Source organism: Entelurus aequoreus, linkage group LG26 (assembly GCF_033978785.1).
Source record: "Entelurus aequoreus isolate RoL-2023_Sb linkage group LG26, RoL_Eaeq_v1.1, whole genome shotgun sequence".
NCBI lineage: Eukaryota > Metazoa > Chordata > Actinopteri > Syngnathiformes > Syngnathidae > Entelurus > Entelurus aequoreus.
This window is the reverse complement of record NC_084756.1, coordinates 25268101-25292826: the sequence shown is the minus strand read 5'-3', so window position 1 is coordinate 25292826 and position 24726 is coordinate 25268101. Positions and strand designations below refer to the sequence as shown.

The window sequence follows — 24726 nt, the reverse complement described above, 5'->3', positions numbered from 1 at the left end:
AACTTTAAACTAGTCTTAACTTTACAGAAATACACTCTATACATTGCTAATGTGGTAAATGACTATTCTAGCTGCAAATGTCTGCTTTTTGGTGCAATATCTACATAGGTGTATAGAGGCCCATTTCCAGCAACTATCACTCCAGTGTTCTAATGGTACAATGTGTTTGCTCATTGCTCAGAAGGCTAATTGATGATTAGAAAACCCTTGTGCATCATGTTCACACATCTGAAAACAGTTTAGCTTGTTACAGAAGCTACAAAACTGACCTTCCTTTGAGCAGATTGACTTTCTGGAGCATCACATTTGTGGGGTCAATTAAACGCTCAAAATGGCCAGAAAAAGAGAACTTTCATCTGAAACTCGACAGTCTATTCTTCTTCTTAGAAATGAAGGCTATTCCACTAAATTGTTTGGGTGACCCCAAACTTTTGAACGGTAAGTATATATATATATATATATATATATATATATATATATATATAATATATATATATTATATATATATATATATATATAATATATATATATATATATATATATATATATATATATTATATATAATATATATATATATATATATATATATATAATATTATATATATATATCGGTTCGGTTCATTTTAAGAAAACAAAATATACATTTTTGAGTTATTTACCAAATTTGCAAAATCTTCCACCAAAAATATTTTTTTTAGTGTAATATTGATGTGAAGTAATGGGAACCTTGGATAGGTCAATAATTCATAATAACATTGATTTTGATTCAATATTATGTTTTTGAGCAATGACAGTTTGAAAGAAAAAAAAAACAGCTTTGTTTTATTAGTCAACATTGCAAATTTTTCTAAATGACATTTAACCTTTAAGCTTTTTTATTTCACTTTTGCTATGTTTTTGTTTATTTTAATAGTATTTTTTAGAATGTGCCGTGGGCCTTTAAAAACATTAGCTGTGGGCCGCAAATGGCCTCCGGGGCACACTTTTGACACCCCTGCTATAGATAATAAGAAATTAAATGTGATAAATCTATGGATAAAAAGCAGAGCCTGGCGACGCATGCGCGTTTATCATAACTCTCTCTCTCTGCCCCTCCCTCACCAATGCTGCTGCGCGCACAATTTGTTTTGTTTTTAACCCTTCTTAACCCTGAACGTACATTGAAAATACACGCAACCCTAACTCAAAATGCCGGACATTTGAGGCATTTAAGAAACTCCGCCCTGACAGCTCCGGTGAAAAGAGGACGTATGGTCAGTCTATCCTAGCCCGTTAGCTGCTAGCATGCCGTGTGTTGTGCCTCGGTGTGCATTGTTTACCACAACGTGCGTTACGCTACTTAATATGTCCGTGTGGAAACCTCGTCTGGCTACACTCCGAACCGAACACAGAACGTTCAAAACAATCTACAAATACACGTGTACCGTTACACCCCTAATATATATGCATTTTCATGAAAGAAATAAAAAGAAATGATGAAAATGATGATGTAATAGCTAATTGCAGGTTTTTCCTAACAGCTAATCAAAAAATGTTAATGTAAAAAAATGTTAGTAACGATGAGTTAAACGCAGCCAAATCTGCTGCAGTGATTTGTTAGCTTGCTCTGTAAAAAAAAAAAGTGGTCACTCTGACCCTGAGCGTGTTGCCTGATATCAGCGGGCTTACATCGGAAAACGTTGTCGACCTCCACCAGGTTTGATTTAAAACCCTCAGAGAAATGTGCTTGGAATCTACAGATCCAATTCAAGTCCTTAACTCGTTGGACCTTTTTTTTTTCCCACCGCTATCTGAGTGAGGGAAGAAACCGAGGAGTGTACGCGATCACACACACACTCACACTGTGGACGTCTCCCTTGAGGCCAGAGGGAAGCAGCATGCAGCGGGGTTGGCTAGCAACAGGGATGACAGTTAATCAGTGCGACTGCTCTGTAGCTTAACAAACAGCTCTAATTACACGCGGATAAAGTCTTGTTCATCACGCCGCTTATGAGGCACACGCTAGTTGCAGCGACCTCCTTCTGCCTCCAGTCCCCAAAATGTTTCAAGATGGCAACAATCATGCTTCATCCGTGTTTGAACTCTTACATGTGTGAGTCTCAAGGAAAACTAGTCCAGTGTTTTTCAACCTTTTTTTGAGCCAAGGCACATTTTTGTAATAAAGAAAATACGGAGGCACACCACCAGCAAAAAAGGTTAAAAAATGAAACTCCACCAAGTTGTCGTGCCTGTCATGATCAGTGGCCCGGATCATGTTTTGTTATGTTCTGTTAGTTTTGGACTCCATTCTTCCTGTTTTTTGTGCACCCTTGTTTGTTTTAGTTACCATGGTTACTTAATTCCACCTGCCTCTGATTAGTGTTCGCCCGCTCACCTGCTGCCCGAGCACTAATCAGAGGCATTATTTAAGCCTGCCTTTGCCAGGTCAGTCTGCCTGGCGTCGTTGTTGTTGGCTTCATGCCTGGTCCACGTAACATTTGTTTGTTCATGACACAGCCAGGTGTGGCTAGAGTAGCCAGAAATTGTACTCAAGTAAGAGTACTGTTACTTTAGGGATGTATTACTCAAGTAAAAGTAAGGAGTAGCCACCCAAATATTTACTTGAGTAAAAGTAAAAAGTGTGTTGTGAAAAAACTACTCAAGTACTGAGTAACTGATGAGTAACCTGTTCCTTTAATGATGACGGCAACAAATAATGCACAAAAACAAAAATGGAAATGAGCAAATTAAGAGCTAGGAATATCTCTTAAGCAACTAAAACAGTAATATACACTACCGTTCAAAAGTTTGGGGTCACATGGAAATGTCCTTATTTTTGAAGGAAAAGCACTGTACTTTTCAATGAAGATAACTTTAAACTAGTCTTAACTTTACAGAAATACACTCTATACATTGCTAATGTGCTAAATGACTATTCTAGCTGCAAATGTCTGCTTTTTGCTGCAATATCTACATAGGTGTATAGAGGCCCATTTCCAGCAACTATCACTCCAGTGTTCTAATGGTACAATGTGTTTGCTCATTGGCTCAGAAGGCTAATTGATGATTAGAAAACCCTTGTGCAATCATGTTCACACATCTGAAAACACTTTAGCTCGTTACAGAAGCTACAAAACTGACCTTCCTTTGAGCAGATTGACTTTCTGGAGCATCACATTTGTGGGCTCAATTAAACGCTCAAAATGGCCAGAAAAAGATAACTTTCATCTGAAACTCCACAGTCTATTCTTCTTCTTAGAAATGAAGGCTATTCCACTAAATTGTTTGGGTGTACATTAAATAATAATACATTAACATAAAAAAAAAATTAAGGCAAATTGAGCCACAATAACTTACCAGCACCATAGGCTCAGTAGGCAGAGATTACAAAGGAAAATAACAAGTTAGCCTTTACGCAAACCATAATCTGTCTGTCTGTCTGTCTATGAGGCTTAGGGTTGGGAATAGAGTATCGATTGGAACCGGGACTAACTTTCCGATTCTCCCGGAATCGTTTAAAAGTTTAAATTTCGATTCCTAGTTTCGATACCCAGTCCGCCGACCGGAAAAAAAGACCGGAAGAAGAAGCCGCTAAACACCAACGAAGAAGCGCCCACCGCCGGAAGTGTTAGCATAGCCGAGCCTATGTAGCCGAGCGAGTCAGTCAAGCATGGATAGCGGGCGTCGGCGGTCAAAAGTGTGGCTTTATTTTACTAAAAAAAATGAAATATCGGCGAAATGTAACACGTGCGACAGGACTGTTTCGTGCTTAGGAGGGTGCACGTCCAACATGATGAAGCACCTCCGAGTACAAGTAAATGCGTGTCCCGTCTTGGACGCGCTGCGCCGACCGTCCTCCTGTGCCTCTTCCTCTGGCTTCGACGCCCAGCCTGGCACCTCGGTGACTGCATTGCAGTCCGAATCCGGTAAGTAAAACAATATATATGCAATAAATAATGTGTTTTGCGCCAACGTCGAGGCAGCTAACAAATTAGCCCGCATATTTTTTCATAGACAATTTACAAGCTGCTAGCCAGGCTCCGCGATGTGCTCAGCGTACTCCGTTCACCGTAGCGGCAATGGGGAAGATGTCGGTGCCACAGACGGAAGAGTGCCACAGAAAGGTCACTGCACACATAGTCAAAAGACTGCATCCCTTTTCAGAGGTGGAATCTCCAACATTTAAGTTAGTTAAGCAACAACGTTAGAGCTAAGCTAATTGATACTGGGCTAAACAGTAACAACATGTTTGTTTATGTTTGCAGGGATATGGTGAAAACTCTCAACCCAAAATACATACCACCTTCCAGGGACTACCTGTCAAACACATTGATCCCGGCATGGTACAAGAACAATCGGAATCGAGAATCGTCAGGAATCGGAATCGAAACAAAGAATCGGAATCGGAATCGTTTGAATTCAAACGATACCTAACCCTAATGAGGCTGCAGTGAGTTAATAAACAGCTAGGAAGTTTTCCTTGCCATAGTCTATGCTAAGTATTTGCTTTAGCGCCAAGTGCGTTTAGCACGTTGTGCCTTCGCCTTGTTTTCCACGTAAATCCATTCATGGCTGCCCCTTGATCCGAAGAAAATGGATGAAAGGATGTGTTCCTTCTACTCCTTTTCGGACTTGCTGACTCGTGCCAATGTAAACATGGGACGTACTATTGTCAGGCATGATCAAAATAAACATAAAAGAAGAATATCAGCCCCTCCGTGGAAAACGTAATCCAATCAAAGCATCAAAAGCGCTGCGACGGCATCACTAATGCTTTCCCGTCAATTTATGACCTGTAATACGGTCGGACGTACAGTCGTGGTCAAAAGTGTACATACACTTGTAAAGAACATAACGTCATGGCTTCTTATTTTTGTTGTGATGTAGTGATTGGAGCACATACTTGTTGCTCACAAAAAAACATTCATGAAGTTTGGCCTTTCTGTCTTGCCTCTGGTGAGGGCGTTTTTCCCGCTCCCTCTTCTCCCAGCTTGCTCTCTTTGTTTTTGTCTTCTCTGAACTTTTCCCGCCCCTCTGTTGCGAGTTTGTCGTGATTAAATGTAACGTGTTTATACTCGAGTCCGTGAACATTGCTCCAAAGTCAGGATTTGTTTTTGTTGATTTAATGTGCACACAAAAGTAAACATTGCCGCTTGTTTCCCTTTGGGGTGATGGACGGCTGGCAGCGCTTCATAGCAGCAGTCGACCTCCAGGGCCCCAACTCCCCGCCCCTCTGTTGTGAGTTGTCGTGATTAAATGTAACGTGTTAATGTGTGCATTGCATGGAGGTTTTTTCCCACTCCCGACTAGGCCCCCTTAGGAGCCCAGTCTAGATTGTATTTTTTTACTCATCTTTTTTCCCCAGCGTTTTACCTTTTTTCCCATCTTTTACGGGGCGCCTTATGACAACCCATCAGCGTTACTGTTCTGTAACCCTGTACACTGTTTGTTGGTCTAATCTTGAACGGGTTTGTGCTGAAAACAAAGATTTGTTGTACTTGTGCAATGACAATAAAGACCTATCTGATCTGATGAAGTTTGGTTCTTTTATTAGTGTATTATGGGTCTACTGAAAATGTGAGCAAATGTGCTGGGTCAAAAGTATACATACAGCAATGTTAATATTTGCTTACATGTCCCTTGGCAAGTTTACCTGCAATAAGGCGCTTTTGGTAGCCATCCACAAGCTTCTGCTTGAATTTTTGACGTCTGGACAATGCTGAAGTAACAAGTCCACGTCTGAAAACCAACAAATTTAGCTGAACTGCACCAATTTTGTCAAGAGGAGTGGTCAAAAATTCAACCAGAAGCTTGTGGATGGCTACCAAAAGATGTGGTCACATTTTCAGTAGACCCATAATAAATTCATAAAAGAACCAAAGGATATGGAAGGGTACGAACTAAACTACATCAACAGAACCAACAAAAATGGAGGAGGAGTAGCTGTGTACGTGATGAAGAACCTGAACTACAAAGTGGTAAAAAACATGTCATTTGCTATAGATAATATCTTAGAATGTATAACCATTGAAATATGTCAGGAAAAAAGCAAAAACAAAATCATCAGTTGTATATATAGATCACCTAAGTCAAGTATAGAAACATTTGAAGAATGGATCAAGGCAACTTACATGGACAATGGTCAAAGAATAATGTTCTTATGTGGTGACTTTAATATTGACTTATTGAACTTCATTGATACAATGTACAGCATCAGTTTATATCCTGAACTCACAAAGCCAAGCAGAATCACAGCACACTGTGCCACGCTTATTGATCATATTTTTACCAATGATTTTGACAATAACACTACAAGTGGTCTACTTATAAGCGACGTTAGTGATCATCTGCCAGTTTTTACAATATATGATGGAAACTACAAGAAGAACATGGAAGACAAAAGGACATTTCGAAGACTGTGCACAGAGAAGAGGATGACTGCCTTCAAAATTGAGCTACAAAAGCAAGATTGGGACAATGTGTATAATGAAAAAGAGGTTGATGAAGCATATGAACATTTCTTAAACAAGTTCATAATACTTTATGACAAACATTGTCCATGGAGACAACTCAGTAATAATCAGAGAAAGAATAATCAACCATGGATGACAAAAGGATTACAAAATGCTTGTAAGAAGAAGAATACACTATATAGGAAATTTATAGCACAAAGAAGTACAGAGGCAGAAATTAAGTACAAAAAGTATAAAAACAAGTTAACAGAAATACTACGATCATGTAGAAAATAATATTACAGTGAATTATTGGACAGGAACAAAAATAATATGAGAGCAACATGGGGCATCCTCAATAGCATTATAAAAAATGGAACTAAGAGGGACTACCCTCAATACTTCTTAGACAGAAATAAAAAAAATGACAACATAAAGGAAGTAGTTGAAAGCTTTAATAATTATTTTGTAAATATTGGACCAAAATTGGAAGAAAGGATTCCAGACCCAGTTCCAATTGAGGACTATAATGATACCATAGAGCGAAATCCCAACTCCATGTTCCTCAGTAATGTGACACAGGAGGAAATAGTTACAATCGCGAAAAAATGTAAATCTAAGACTTCAACTGATTGTAACGGAATTGATATGGAAACGATAAAAAAGGTTATAGAAGAGATCTCATGACCATTAATGTATATTAGTAACCTATCATTTAAAACAGGTACATTTCCAAACAAAATTAAAATAGCTAAAGTTGCACCAATTTATAAGACTGGAGACAAACATCAATTTACATGCTCAATAACAGATTAGAGAGTTTCATAAATAAAAATAGAATACTCGAAGAGAACCAATATGGATACAGAGCTAATGTCTCAACTTCAATGGCTTTAATTGAAATTACAGAAGAAATTACCAATGCAATAGATAGTAAAAAATGTGCGTCAGCAGTGTTCATGGATCTAACTAAAGCATTTGACACAATTAATCACAATATTTTAATCAAAAAACTAGAAGGATATGGCACCAGAGGGTTAGTCTTAAACTGGATAAGAAGTTATCTAACAAACAGGAAACAATACGTGAAGCTAGGCCAACACACGTCTACAACACTAAATATATCCTGTGGTGTACCTCAGGGATCAATACTAGGACCTCAATTACTCAATCTCTATATAAATGACATTTGTAAAGTTACAAAAGATTTAAAGTTAGTATTATTTGCGGATGATACAACAGCGTTTTGTTCAGGAGAGAACACACAGAAGATAATACAAATAATAACAGAAGAAATGAACAAATTAAAAAGATGGTTTGACAAAAACAGACTAACTTTGAATCTCAGTAAAACTAAAATAAAGCTATTTGGTAATAGTAGAAGAGAAAGTCAAACAAATACAAATAGACGGAACAGAAATTGAAAGAGTAAATGAAACTAAATTTCTAGGTATAATGATTGATGATAAAATGAACTGGAATTGTCATGTAAAAAATATACAACATAAAGTAGCAAGAAACACGTCAATAATCAATAAAGCAAAACATGTTCTAGACCAAAAATCCCTTCATATTCTCTACTGCTCACTAGTGTTACATATCTGAGCTACTGTGTAGAAATATGGGAAATAATTACAAAAGTACACTTCATTCATTAACGGTGTTACAAAAAAGATCAGTTATAATAATACATAATGTTGGATATAGAGAACATACAAAACCTTTATTTATTCAATCAATGATACTGAAATTCCATGACATAGTGAATTTGCAAACAGCTAAAATTATGCACAAAGCAAACTATAACCTGCTAGCCAAGAATATACAACAATTCTTCTCAAAAAAAGAGGACAATTACAATCTTAGAGAAAAACGTAATTTAAAACATTTGTTTGCACGTACAACACTTAAGACCTTCAGTATATCAGTATGTGGAATTAAATGATGGAATAGATGAAGCAAAGCAATCAAACAATGTACTAATATGATACACTTCAAGAAACTCTTCAAACTTAAAGTGTTTACTAAGTACAAAGAAGAAGAACCATGATAAACATTCTCAATTTATTTCATCCATCATTCATTCATTCTTAAAGTAATCTTACTTATCTCATCATATGAAATATGACTTACTTCACCAATTATTATTATTAAATTATTACTATTATTTTTTTTATTGTGATTACTTATGGAGTTTATTGTGAATACATTGTGAACAGGAAGTGAACAAAAAGTTTCAGCAACTGTTATGTAAAGAAAAAGGATTAAATAAGCTCTGCTTCTTCCTACTCCTTTTCCAACATGTTGAAAAGAGAAACTGGAAATTGTGATGTATCATGTTGTATGCTTGCATGTTCCAAATAAACTCAAACTCAAACTTCATGAATGTTTTCTCTGAGCAACAAGTGTCACACCGCGGTGAGGAGAGTCGTGTCTTGGTTTTTCTGTCTTGTGATTTGCACGTATTATTTTGAAAAAGCATCTCCTCTTGTTTCAGATCACGGGCCCTTCCTCTTGTGTCACCAGTCTGACGTCATCCCTGACCCTTGATTGTTTCCACCTGTTTCCCATTACCCTCATGTTCCATAGAAGCCCATCCCTCCCCTTGTTCTGTGCCAGATTGTCTCGATCCTTCGTGCCTGTCTTGCCTCCAAGCTCATGTTCTTGTCTTGCCTGGTCCCACGACCACGTTTGTTTATCCAGCATTTTTCTAGCTGTCATTTTCAGTTGAACTTTTTCCTCCCTCAGAGCGACCTTTGTTATTTAACCTTTTTTCAACCGCAGTGGTGAGTTAGGATTTTTCCTTAACATTTCCTTCCTCAAAGTTTGAGTGAATTTTGTTTATATAATTGTTAGAATAATATTAAGTGTAGTAAGTTTTGATAGTCCTTATTTTCTTCCTCCTGTTGGAGCGCTTTTTGTTAAAGTTTTGTATAGCAGATCCGTTACTAGTTATATTTTTGTCAATTCCTCCGTTGGAGTGATTTTTGGTTCTTTCCCTTTTTGGAAACGTTTTTTTGTAATCATAGTAGTACCTCATAGTGATTGTAAAATTTCTGCTCTGGAGGTTAAGAGTTTTTTCAAAATAAAAGCCTTATTTAGAACCTCCCATCTCTGCATCTGAGTCCCTTCATTCGTCCAAGCCTGACAACAAGTATGTGTTCCAATCACTCTATCACAAAAAATAAGAGTTGTAGAAATGATTGGAAACTCAAGACAGCCATGACATTATTCTTTACACGTGTATGTCACCTTTTGACCACGACTGTATACTCACTTTACAGAGATGTTGTGCATGTTCTTGCGTCATAGGAGGGCGTAGGACAGGAGCTAGAAGCTGCACCAGACTGCGCCTCGGGGCTTCGCAGCGTGGGTCGATCAATACGCTAAAAATACCCCGTTATGTTTACAAGACGCCATTTAGACGTGTTGTGTTGATGCGCCAGCGAGAAGGACCAACATCTGCGCACGTGAGCAGACAAAAATCCTGTTTCTGCAGAGAATTTAAAGGGTTTTTTTTCCTCTCAATTGCTCTGTTTATTGCTATTCTGAATGTTGCTGGGCCGGGTTTGGTATTGCAATATTATGGTATTGTTGTGTATTGTTTTGTTAGATTGATTAATTTTTAAAAAATGAAAATAAATTTTAAAAAATTGTAATTCTTTTCTGCAGAGAATTTACAGGTTGTTTTTTTCCCCCTATGGCTGCAGAAAGTCTGCAACGATCAAAGCGTAGCAGGGCTGGAAAAGGCGGAAGAAATGGGGGGCAGGTAGAGATTTTAAAAGCTCCAATATTGGGACCGTCATATCGGATGAGGATGAGGAGGCAAGGAAGTGCTCCTCTTTGTCATTTAATATGAACTGGCGCTCACGTGATCTACATTCCACACACCCTCCCGTGAAGGCTTTTATTCATCATACAATACCAAGTTATAATAGTCAGGGTTCTTTTTCCCCCACACTGTAAAGAAAAATTCTGTAAAAAAACGGTCATCTACGGCTGCCAAACGAAAACCATAAAATTAAAATTAAACATTGTAAACCAAATAATAATCAAAAACATATTTACAGAAATTCTCATGAAACGTTTTGCGGAAAAATATCGTAATTTTACAGATTTTTACTAAATTATTAAGATCAACCACTTTTAATAAAGTGACGATGCAAACAGTTCTGCAGAAAAATACTTTTATTCTACAGAGTTTTTCCAAATGATTATATTTCCGGAAGAGTTAGTGCTGCAAATGATTCTGGGTATTTGTTCTGTTGTGTTTATGTTGTGTTACGGTGCGGCTGTTCTCACGAAATGTGTTTGTCATTCTTGTTTGGTGTGGGTTCACAGTGTGGCGTATATTTCTAACAGTGTTAAAGTTTTTTACACTGGCACCCTCAGTGTGACCTGTATCGCTGTTGATGAAGTATGCGTTGCATTCGCTGGTGTGTGCGTACAGAAGCCGCACATATCTTGTGACTGGGTCTGAACGATGTTAGAATGGATGAAAATCGGACGTGACGATAGCTCGTAGAGGACGTTAAAGGTTAATTTGTTCAACCTTGGCCCGCGGCTTTGTTCACTTTTACATTTTGGCCCACTCTGTATTTGAGTTTGACACCCTGTGTTAGATTGTTAGTATGGACATAGACTTTTATATAACAAGCTACATATTTAATGAAAGATAATTACTGTAATTTTACATGAATTTGAAAGTAATTTAAGAAAACAGAATATGCTAAAAATTAAAAAATTTAAAATTAAAATTAAAGTAAAACATTGTAAACCAAATAATGATCAAAAACATAATTACAGAAATTTTCATGAAACGTTTTAGGGAAAAATATCGTAATATTACATGAATTTGAAAGTAATTTAAGAAAACAGAAAATGCTATGTATAATTAATTTGGTATTTTTCTGTAAAAAAAAATTGAAATATACATAGTTTGTCATTACTGGCATATTACTTAAAATAACAGGCGGATTGTTTATTTACAGATAATGTCTTCAATTCTACAGTTTTATAAACTATTTTAAAAAAATCTAAAAATTACAGTAGAAATTTAGAGTATATTAACCATAAAAATAGGATTTATTTTTTTTACAGTGCAGGATAGAGGTTAATGGCAAGGACCCTAAAAGGTTGCGCATGTTTGGTCCTGTGTTGTTTGTGGCAGCGTGGCGTAAGCGAGACGGGTGTCAGAACACTGCTTTGCACTCAAGGCGCGACTTGGAGGACTTGAAGTTGCAGACGTCTCCTTTCTTTTGCTCAACAAGCAAACCGGGATGAAAAAATGAAAAGTGAGGGGTCATAATGTGGAATTGTTGTCGACACATCAGGGGCCGTACTTATCAAGCTTCTTAGAGTGCCATTTTACACTTAAGTCCTGAGAATTTGCGAAATTTAGTCCTACTCTCAAACTTAAGAATAAAAGTTTTTTATCAACGTTCTTAAATCTAAGAATCACTCCTACTCTCCACGATATTTAAGTGACCTTCAGAGGTGTCTTAAGTGGTTAGGAGTTGCCAGCAGGGGATGGCACTGAGGCGAGAGAGACGTGCGCCAACGTTCAGGGAACGGAACAATGTTTTGTTTTTTTTGATGACGAGCAGCTGATCAAACGGTATCGTTTAGACAGAGCGGATATTATTTTTGTCACAGATTTAATACTTTTCGATTCCTTGTTGATTTCTGCATGTGTCTGCAGTGGGCTAGTATATATAGAGCCACCCACACCAGTTTCAAATTAGTTGCCTAATTAATGAATTGGAAAGAAAATGTTATGACAGTAGCGTATGTGTGTGGCCGTGAGGTGAGTGACGTCAGTGAGTGTGTGGGCGAGAGAAGAGAGGGAGCGGTAACGTGAGTGCCGGCGGGGACTAGTTTGTTTTGTATTATTTTGTAGTTTATTGTCAAAATATACACTCCCATTGTCCACTTAAATATTTCCAAGATATTTCTTTATTCTTAGACAACGGATTCCCTTCCGTGATTGGTCATTTCTATGGACACAGAAATGACGTCACCTAAAATTGCGTTTACGGCACATAGTAATGTCGTAATTCAGCTCTGAGTGTGACACTTAAGATTCAGTCCTACACTTTGCTGAAAGTGTGAGTAAGACGCTTGATAACTAACTTTTAAGTGCAGCTTTCAGCCAAGAATTTATTTTCTCTTAAGTCAACTCTTAGCAGACTTCTTAGGAGTCATTCTAAGAAGCTTGATAAGTACGGCCCCAGATCGTTACCTCCACCAAGGGACTTTCTGGGACTGATCTACTAAGATCCAAATACCACGCGCTAAACACTGTGTGCCGAGCATAAAATACCATATTTACGGACTATAGAGCGCACCGGCATATAAACCGCACCCACTAAATCTAAGGAAAAAATGTTTTTCCATATTTTAGCCACATTGGACTATAAGCCGCAGATATATACATTTAAAAAAATAGTTATTTACACAGAAGCTTTCTGTAAATATTTATTAACATACACTGTAAAAAAAAAATCATTTTTTTATGGTTAATTTACTCTAAATTTCTACTGTAATTTTTCAATTTTTTTTTATACAGTTTATAAAACTGTAGAATTGAAGACATTATCTGTAAATAAACAATCCGCCCGTTATTTTAAGTAATGTAATGACAAACTATGTATTTTTTTTTTTTTTACAGAAAATACCAAATTAATTATACATAGCATTTTCTGTTTTCTTAAATTACTTTCAAATTCATGTAATATTACGATATTTTTCCGTAAAACGTTTCATGAAAATTTCTGTAATTATGTTTTTGATCATTATTTGGTTTACAATGTTTTACGTTAATTTTATGGTTTTCGTTTGGCAGCCGTAGCTGCCAGTAGATGACCGTTTTTTTAACAGATTTTTTTTTTTACAGTGTACTTTGTTTCCAAACAGTGCCTGTAACACGGCAGTAAAACGGCTGATCGAACAAAACAGAAGTCATCGTCATGGACCCACCAGCTGTGGATGTTAGCTCTCCAATCAGCTAAACAATCACAATAACTCCACGGTGACGTTTTGGTGAATTTACTGAGGAATTTGTGAAACTGAAACACAAAAAGAATGCCATTGTAAGTTAATAATACTAACACAGACACTCGTAAACGTGTTAGCATATTAGCTACTGACGATAGCTTGATTACATGACGATAGCCCGTACAAATATGCATGAAAACACTCCTACAGACATCACACATGGGACGGTTTCGTAGGTATTAATTGTTTTAGTTGTATTGTAAAACTTACAAACGTTGCTTGGAGTGATGTTTTGGTGAATTTGTGAAACTGAAATAATACAAAAAGAATGCCGTTGTAAGTTATTAATACTAACACACTCGTAAACGTGTAAGCATATTAGCTAAAGTTACTGACGATAGCCTGTACAAATATGCATGAAAACACTCCTACAGACATCACACATGACCAATCAGGAATGCAACTGTCTGTGGTTCTTTGTTGACATCTGTCTGTGAGTTCTTATTTATTTTTTACTTTTTGGGGGGGTGAGGGGGAACAGCATTTGATGGATTTCGGCTATTCCTGTCAACTATGTGTAAAAAAAACAATAAACAAACATAAGTTAATAATACTAACACAGACACTCGTAAACGTGTTAGCATATTAGCTACTGACAATAGCTTGATTACATGACGATAGCCCGTACAAATACGCATGAAAACACTCCTACAGACATCACACATGGGACGGTTTCGTAAGTATGAATTGTTTTAGTTGTATTGTAAAAGTTAAACGTCGCTTGGAGTGATGCATAAAGAATCCATATGAGTAGAAACGCTATAGACTCCTCGAAAGACGGCGTCAGCGTATTTACTTGTTTATTATTTTAACTATTTGCATTACGGCCGTCAACAAAAGAAAAATCCATAAATTAGCCGCACTGTTTTATAAGCCGCAGGGTCAAAGTGTAGGAAAAAAGGCCCGGCTTATAGTCCGGAATTCACGGTGGGAGCGTTGCGTGTGATCTACAAACACTGCATGTGCAAATAATAACTGGTGCACACCACTCTATTTAAAATGTCTGTCTGTACTACACAGCTTTCACCATGGAGACACTCATTTACTTCACATTCAGGTTAACATGCCGTGAGCTGTCGTGTTTTGCTCTTTTCAGACAAGTATTACTTTTTATGGGCATTTTAGAGGCAGTCCATCTACAATGGAATTGTTTAGCGCGCTGAAGTTTTGCCCTGTGAGATGCCGGCACTAAGTACGAGCATCTGTTAGAATGTTCCAGACACAAGAATATGCACATCTCCCGGTTTTACCGGGAGACTCCCGGAATTCAGCGCCTCTCTCGATAACCTCCTGGAAGAAATTTTCTCCCGATAAACTCCCGGAATTCAGCCAGAGCTGGAGGCCACGCCCCCTCCAGCTCCATGCGGACCTGAGTGGGGACAGCGGCGACAGTCTGTTTTCACGTCCGCTTTCCCACGATATAAACAGCGTACCTGCCCAATGACGTTATAACTGTAGAATGATGGAGGGCGAGTTCTGGGTTTCTTATGTGGGTTTATTGTTAGGCAGTTTCATTAACGTCCTCCCAGCGCGGTAACAACACACAACAACACACGTCACGTTTTTGTCTACCGTAAAGAGCAATGTTGTGACACTCTTAAACAGGACAACACTGCCATCTACTGGATAGCCTCCGGAACACTGAAATTCAAGTATTTCTTTTATTTATTTATTTATTTAATATATATATATATATATATATATATATATATATGAAATACTCGAGTTGGTGAATTCTAGCTGTAAATATACTCCTCCCCTCTTAACCACGCCCCCAACCACACCCCCCACACCCCGGAATCGGAGGTCTCAAAGTTGGCAAGTATGATATATACATACATATATACATACAAGAATAACATTTTCAATAAGTAAAACTCCTACACTTTTAGCACTTCTGCCCTTATTACAAAACGAGTATTGTGGTTCAAGTTAAACACAGGAAGTGAACAAACTATCAGTAACTGCTGAGACACAAAGAAGAACAAGTAAGATTCAGTAAGCTCTGCTTCACCCAGCTCCTTTTCGGACATGTTGACTTCTACAAGAGTAAACACAGGAAACTAGTGATGTCCGATAATGGCTTTTTGCCGATATCCGATATTCCGATATTGTCCAACTCTTTAATTACCGATACCGATATCAACCGATACCGATATCAACCGATATATACAGTCGTGGAATTAACACATTATTATGCCTAATTTGGACAACCATGTATGGTGAAGATAAGGTCCTTTTTAAAAGAAAAAAAGAAAATAAATAAATTTAAAAAAAATTCTTGAATAAAAAAGAAAGTAAAACAATATAAAAACAGTTACATAGAAACTAGTAATGAATGAAAATGAGTAAAATGAAGTGTTAAAGGTTAGTACTATTAGTGGAGCAGCAGCACGCACAATCATGTGTGCTTACGGACTGTATCCCTTGCAGACTGTATTGATATATATTGATATATAATGTAGGGAGCAGAATATTAATAACAGAAAGAAACAACCCTTTTGTGTGAATGAGTGTAAATGGGGGAGGGAGGTTTTTGGGGTTGGTGCGCTAATTGTAAGTGTATCTTGTGTTTTTTATGTTGATTTAATAAAAAAATAATAATAATAATTTAAAAAACGATACCGATAATTTCCGATATTACATTTTAATGCATTTATCGGCCGATAATATCGGCCTGCCGATATTATCGGACATATCTACAGGAAACCCCTTATTGTAACTTTGTTACGTATACTGGGAAATAAACTAAGTCCTTAACAACCTGCTCAATTGTAAATCTGCAAACATAGGATACATTAAACAGGAGTGTAAATACAGAGTGAATAGACTACCTAGTTTATACGAATAGACACCTGGTTACACTGTGCGTGTATGTAAATAGACCGGCAGATGTCTCCATATTGTGTATACACAAAGATGTTTGTATGGTGCTTGCATGGCACTCGGTCTAGACTGTACGTAATGTGTGCATGTGAATAGAATGTTGTTTACATTGTGTATGGGGGTGATCAAGGGTGATGGGTCAAATGCAGAGGATCATTTCGCCACACCTCGTGTGTGTGTGTGTGTGTGTGTGTGTGTGACAATCATTGCTACTTTAACTTTAACCATGCACATAGTTACTTTACTGTAGTCAGCACATTTGTATTTTGTTGTTTTTATACAATATATCTTATCCAAAAGTGTATTTTTCCCCACCGCGGTGTATGTGGGTGTTGAAATGCTGTTTGTCAATGTATGGCACATATATGCGCACAACACGTACTGCTATTTTTCTTTGGTTTTTCATCGTGTTTTACTTCTGTAGCTGTATGTGGAAATAGCGCCTCTGAAGTGGCAGCTGGTTGCAACAGTGTCTTAATAGCCTTTTAATTTAGTTGATTTAGTTTATTAAGCATCCCCATTAGTGGAGACTATTCTTTCTGGGGTCCAGGCAAAAAAAAACATCACACAATCACAAAACAAAAGATTACAATGCAGTACAACATGATCAATGATAAAATGTTGTCATACAAAAATAGCAACAACAAAAAACAAAAAAAAACACTAACTTGGAGTTTACATAATAATGTTCATACCAAAGATAAAAAGAGCAATATAAAAATAGATATATATTTATGCAAAAATAAAACAAAGAAGCAATGGCCTATAATATACACATTAGTGCAGTGGTTCTCAAATGGGGGTACGCGTACCCCTGGGGGTACTTGAAGGTATGCCGAAGGGTACGTGAGAATTTTTTAAAATATTCTAAAAATAGCAACAATTCAAAAATCCTTTATAAATATAAATAAAAACCTATCTTTTTTTTCCCCCAAATAGTTCAAGAAAAACCACAACAAATGAGCAATATTTTGCACGGTTATACAATTTAATAAATCAGAAACTGATGACATAGTGCTGTACTTTACTTCTTTATCTCTTTCTTTCCAACCAAAAATGCTTTGCTCTGATTAGGGGGTACTTGAATTACAAAAAAATTTCACAGGGGGTACATCACTGGAAAAAAAAGGTTGAGAACTACTGCATTAGTGGACCAAAAACAAACAATAAGTGACGAAAAAGTACCATCCATCTATTTCCTACTGCTTGTCCCATAATCAATAAAATGGTCTATAATCAATCAAATGTTAACCAGCTAACCAAAAAATAATGCTGCTGCTCACTGCTCCCCTCACCTCCCAGCGGGTGATCAAGGGTGATGGGTCAAATGCAGAGAATAATTTCGCCACACCTCGTGTGTGTGTGTTCCTGTGTGTGTGTGTGTGTGTGTGTGTGTGTGTGTGTGTGTGTGTGTGTGTGTGTGTGTGTGTGTGTGTGTGTGTGTGTGTGTGTGTGTGTGTGTGTGTGTGTGTGTGTGTGTGTGTGTGTGTGTGTGTGTGTGTGTGTGTGTGTGACAATCATTGCTACTTTAACTTTAACCATGCACGTACCGTATTTTTCGGACTATAAGTCGCAGTTTTTTTTCATAGTTTGGCCGGGGGTGCGACTTATACTCAGGAGCGACTTATGTGTGAAATTATTAACACATTGTCGTAAAATATGAAATAATATTATTGATGTCATTCACGTAAGAGACTAGACGTATAAGATTTCATGGGATTTAGCGATTAGGAGTGACAGATTGTTTGGTAAACGTATAGCATGTTCTATATGTTATAGTTATTTGAATGACTCTTACCATAATATGTTACGTTAACATACCAGTTGGTTATTTATGCCTCATATAACGTACACTTATTCAGCCTGTTGTTCACTATTCTTTAGACATTTTAAATTGCCTTTCAAATGTCTATTCTTGCTGTTGGCTTTTATCTAATACGTTTCCCCCAAAAATGTGACTTATACTCCAGTGCGACTTATATATGTTTTTTCCCCTTCTTTATTATGCCTTTCCGGCCGGTGCGACTTACACTCCGGAGCGACTTATACTCCGAAAAATACGGTAAGTAGGAAAAAGCGCCGTCTTTTAAATAAAGTGATATTCTGATTAGTCTCATTTAAATATACTTGGATGACTTTCTTCCAAAGTTTTGAAACATTCAGGAAGTCTCCACAGCGTTGTAGACACTGGCTCCTCAACCCCAACAAGGTAAAGTGGGGGTTTCTTTTCTATGCGTAATCCAAAAAAAGTGAAGGGGTTTTGTGATTTCAAACTGCGAGTACACCCAGGGCCGGCCCGTGGCATAGGCCGTATAGGCAAATGCTAAGGGCGCCGTCCATCAGGGCGCGCCACGCCAGTGCCACAAATGGTGGAGGAAAAAAAAAAAGAAAAAAAAAAAGTTGGTACTATTATTTCTAAATACATAAAATAATCCCACGTTAATTAAAATGCAAAGTAAAGCCTATTTAATAGAAATATTATTTGTTACAACATTACGCCCCCCCCCCCCTCCCCCGGCACGGTGTGCCCCCTCCCTTCCCGTATCATGACTCTTTTTGGACGTCACCACATAAAAAAAATCAACACAAGATGTCAAAACGGCCAAAACTGTCAGGTGCCCAGGGAAGAAAAAAGAGAAAAGAAAAGGAGAAACGAGAAAAAGACAGAGGTAGCAGGTAGGTAACGTTAGCCTACATGAAATTATTTGTCTGTTACAGAATGTGATAGTAACCTGTCTTTTTAGCATTAAGCTAATGTTACATGATTCGGCAATTGCTAATCAATAAATAGCTAGTTCTGTTTTAACGTCGGGTTAATATTGTGGAGGGGGCTAAATTGTTATGGAAAATAATAATGTAACGTTAGGTAATTACAGTACTCCCTGGTGTACAGTCATTTGTAAGTCATTCCAGTTAATGCAATATTAAAAAGCACAAATAGAGAACTCTGTAGGATCCCCTTTTTTTGTAATATAGTTGTTAAAGTCATACTGGTTTGATATCTTGTTTTGTGCAGTGCCTTATTTATATTGTATTTTTCATTTATTTTATGCAACTTGTTGACACTTTTTATTTTGTGTTTATGTATGTAAAAATATTGTATTTCATATATTCATTTTTTATTTTTTGTATTCATTTATTTGTCCATATTTTTTTTTATCTTGTTAACTATTCTGATTGTTAATTTGCTTTCTTTAAGTAAAAAAAAAGGTCAAAGACAAAGCTATTCGGTTTCTTGTGAGTATATACACTTCACTGCCGATGTGGGGGGGGGGGCCACCTAAAATCTTGCCTAGGGCGCCAGATTGGTTAGGGCCGGGCCTGAGTACACCACAGGGCTAGTGACAATGTGTGCGTGTGTGTTTAGCCTTTGTTATGCATTCAAAAGTTCATCCATCACCCCCTTGTTATATTCGTGTGATGTAAATTACTGTATAGTGTGTTCTTTTTATGTTTAAAGTAAGGGTGTAACGGTACAAAAAAAAATTTGGTTCGGTACGTACCTCGGTTTAGAGGTCACAATTCGGTCCATTTTCCGTACAGTAAGGAAAAAACAAAATATACATTTTCTGGTTATTTATTTACCAAAATGTGTAAACAATGGCTTTATCCTGTTAACATAACAATAACATACATATACACACAGGGTCAATTGCCAGGGTTAATGCGAAAAACTAAATAAGATGAGGCTCAGAATTGGTTTCTTAACAAAACCTTTCTACATATAAAGTGCAGCATTTCCACATATATATGTTTTTTCCCTTCTTTATTATGCATTTTTGGCCGGTGCGACTTCTTATTATTATTATTATTATTAGGAGTATATATACTCCGAAAAATACGGTAGTTACTTTACTGTAGTCAGACTCAGCACATTTATATTGTTGTTTTTATGCAATATTTCTTATCTAAAAGTGTATTTTTCCCTTTTTTTTTTAAAAAAAAAAAAAAGGTATGTTGTGCGGTTATTGAAAGGCGAGCACTGATTGAATTTATTTCAGCTCATTTTAAATGGGATGTTGCTTTGAGATACGAGTGATTTGAGTTAAGAGCGCCGCCGTGGAACACATTAAGCTCGTAAGTCGAGGTGGTAGTGTATGTCCCAACTATCAGACAAGAGGAGAAAGTATTAAAAAAAATGTTTACATTTTAAAATGTAGTTGATTTAGTTTAAGCATCCCCATTAGTGGAGACTATTCTTCCTGGGGTCCAGGCAAAAAAAACATCACACAATCACAAAACAAAAGATTACAATGCAGTACAACATGATCAATAATAAAATGTTGTAATACAAAAATAGCAACAACAACAACAAAAAAACACTAACTTGAAGTTTACATAATAATGTTCATACCAAAGATAAAAAGAGCAATATAAAAATAGATATAAATTCATGCAAAAATAAAACAAAGAACCAATGGCCTATAATATACACATTAGTGCAGTGTTTTTCAACCTTTTTTGAGCCCAGGCACATTTTTTGCGTTGAAAAAATCCGGAGGCACACCACCAGCAGAAATCATCATTATTTTAGTGGCTTTTTCTCTTTTTTTGGTATTTTCCTGTAGCAGTTTCATGTCTTCCTATTTCCCGCATCTACTTTGTTTTAGCAATCAAGAATATTTCAGTTGTTTTTATCCTTCTTTGTAGAGACATTGTTGATTGTCATGTCATGTTCGGGTGCACATTGTGGACGCCGCCTTTGCTCCACAGTAAGTCTTTGCTGTCGTCCAGCATTCTGTTTTTGTTGACTTTGTAGCCAGTTCAGTTTTAGCTTCGTTCTGCATAGCCTTCCCTAAGCTTCAATGCCTTTTCTTAGGAGCACTCACCTTTTGTTTATTTTTGGTTTAAGCATCAGATACCTTTTTTACCTGCACACTGCCTCCTGCTGTTCCCGACATCTACAAAGCAATTAGCTACCTGCTGCCACCTACTGATATGGAAGAGTATTACACGGTTACTCGGCCGAGCTCTAGACAGCACCGACACTCAACAACGACACAGTTTGCAGACTATAATTACTGCTTTGCAAAAAATATTTTTAAACCAAACCGATGAAAATAGATCATCTCCCATGGCACACCAGATTCTATCTCACGGGCCGCGGCACAGTGGTTGAAAAACACTGCATTAGTGTACCAAAGACAATAAGTGACGAAAAAGTACCATCCGTCCATTTTCTACTGCTTGTCCCATAATCAATAAAATGCTAACCAGCTAACCAAAAAATAATGATTCCCGGGCGCGGCCACCACTGCTGCTCACTGCTCCCCTCACCTCCCAGCGGGTGATCAGTCAAATGCAGAGAAATATTTCGCCACACCTCGTGTGTGTGTGTGTGTGTGTGACGATCATTACTACTTTAACTATGCACGTAATTGTATTGTGTTGTTTTTATGCAATATTGTTTATCTAAAAGTGTATTTTTCCCTTTTTAAAAAAAAAAAAAAAAAGGTATGTTGTGCGGTTATTGAAAGGCGAGCACTGATTGGATTTATGTCAACTCATTTTAAATGGGGTGTTGCTTTGAGATACGAGTGATTTGAGTTAAGAGCGCCGCCGTGGAACACATTAAGCTCGTAAGTCGAGGTAGTAGTGTATGTCCCAACTTTCAGACAAGAGGAGAAAGTATTTTTTTTAAATGAAAAAATGTAAAAATAACCACCCCACGCACCTGCCGTTGAGCAAGGCCAGCAGCTCCCCGGCGTGGTACAGGTCGTTGCGCGTCACCCTGCTGAAGCGGAAGGCGTTGAGGTTGCAGAAGGTGACCGCCGGGAAGACCATGAGTGGGGCGGCCACCTCGTCCAGCTTGGTGATGTGCGGGTACTGGAAGTAGAACTGCACTCGGTCCACGCACACCAGGGCCAGCACGCCCACGGAGCCCAGGAAGAAGAGGCTCCACAGGGTCCGCTTGACGCACATGCGCTCGTAGGTGAACATGTGCGAGATGCCGTGCAGCGTGGAGCGGCTGGCGAACACCTCGATGGGAGCCGGTGTCCGGTAGTCCGGGTCCTCGGAGTCCGCTTTCAGCGCCATGGTGGGCTGCGTGGAAGTGGGGGCGCGAATAGCAGGAACGGAGCGAGGATGAGTGGAGGGGGGGTTCGGGGGGGGGGGGGGGGTAGGTTACGAAGAGTCTGCAAGTTCACGCCCTTGCGTGGATCTCATGGAGGAGCCGCGGTCCTCAAAGCGTAAGTTGCCTCGTCAATGTCGCTGCATTTGAACGCAACACGCTGCATTTGAACGCAACACGCTGCATTTGAACGCAGCACGAAGAGGCGGTGGGGGGGGATTTCGCAGCCTTTTTGGTGGGAATAAAAACAAAATCAAGGCTGCCGGAGAAAGAGCTGCATCATGACGGGCTGTCAGCCGGCCGTCATCTCCTCACCTCCGCGGATAAAAAATAATCCCCGAGGAGGACAAGTGCGCACCTGGGATTTTTTGGGGGGGGGGAAGGCGGACAATCCCAGCTGGAGACAACCGGCGTCCGAGCGGCGAGCATCCGGGGCTGGCCGTGCTGATGCTGACCGATCGATGCGATCGGACGTGGGGGAGGAAGTGGGAGCGCGACAACAGGACGGTGGGGGTTTTCTTACGCCAGGTGACGACGTCAGCTGTCATTCCAGCTGCGCGCGAACACACTTTTCAACCACAGCACGTGAACGCATCAATTGCACACAGCCAGTTAGCGTTTGCACAATCAGGAGCCGAAGATGTTGACTTTCATTTCCACCAGGTGCGGGTGGCCTGTCATGACGTCAGGCCGCCACCTGGGGGGGTCAGAGGTGATTCGGCAGTGTTGCCAACTCAGAAAGTAGCTATTGGCTGGCCTAAAAGTCGCCGGAAGTCATCGCCTCATTTGCATAATTGATGGCAATGGGTGCTGGGGGACAGTGGTTCTCAAACAAAGTACCACCTCGGAAAACATTTGGCTCTCCAAGTACCACCACAATTTTATATAAATATATATCTAGATAGATGTGTGTGTGTGTGTGTGTGTGTGTGTGTGTGTGTGTGTGTGTGTGTGTGTGTGTGTGTGTGTGTGTGTGTGTGTGTGTGTGTGTGTGTGTGTGTGTGCATATATACACATCCATATAGATATATATACTTATACATATATGCATATCCATATATATACATACATATACATAAATATATACATACATACCTGTATACATATATACATACATACATTTACATATATATAGACATACATATATACATATTCATACTGTACATACCTATATACATACATACATGTATACACATATATGTACATATGTATGCATACACACATATATACATATATACATATTAATACATATACATATATATACACATACATATATACATACATATACTGTACGTATATACATACATATATACATACATACATATACATATATACGTACACATATATACATAAATATATACATACATACCTGTATACATATATACATACATACATTTACATATATACAGACATACATATATACGTATACATACTGTACATACCTATATACATACATACATGTATACACATATATGTACATATGTATGCATACACGTATATATACATATATACATATTCATACATATACATATATATACACATATACATATATACATACATATACTGTACGTATATACATACATATATACATACATACATATACATATATACATACACATATATACACATATACAGGTATATACATATACATACATACATATATACACATATATGTACATATGTATGCATACACATATATACACACATATACAAATATACATATACGTACATACATATTCTCGCAAACATATTTTTTTTAGGATTTTTTTTTTAGTTTAGTCTTTATTTGAAGGGACAATGCAGAGAAACATTAAAGGCCTACTGAAATGATTTTTTTATTTATTTAAAAGGGAATAGCAGATCCATTCTATGTGTCATACTTGATCATTTCGCGATATTGCCATATTTTTGCTGGAAGGATTTAGTAGAGAAAATCGACGATAAAGTTCAAACTTTTGCTCGCTGATATAAAAAAAGCCTTGCCTGTAGCGGAAGTAGCGTGACGTCACAGGAGCTAGTATTCCTCACAATTCCCCGTTGTTTACAATGGAGCGAGAGAGATTCGGAGCGAGAAAGTGATGATTACCCCATTAATTTGAGCGAGGATGAAAGATTCGTGGATGAGGAACGTTAGAGTGAAGGACTTGAGAGGCAGTGCAGGACGTATCTTTTTTCGCTCTGACCGTAACTTAGGTACAAGCTGGCTCATTGGATTCCACACTCTCTCCTTTTTTTATTGTGGATCACGGATTTGTATTTTAAACCACCTGGGATACTATATCC

The 24726-nt window shown here is 37.9% G+C and overlaps 1 protein-coding gene across 1 annotated transcript in view; it reads right to left on the bottom strand.

Moving 5' to 3' along the window:
* The window catches only part of asic1b (acid-sensing (proton-gated) ion channel 1b), a 463006-nt gene extending 440007 nt beyond the window's left edge, over positions 1 to 22999 (bottom strand). The window contains exon 1 of the mRNA XM_062037851.1: positions 22048 to 22999. Coding sequence (XP_061893835.1) covers positions 22048 to 22409 — 362 coding nt within the window. The 5' untranslated portion in view covers positions 22410 to 22999. The remainder of the gene's footprint in view (positions 1 to 22047) is intronic.
* Between the last annotated feature and the right edge of the window lie 1727 nt (positions 23000 to 24726).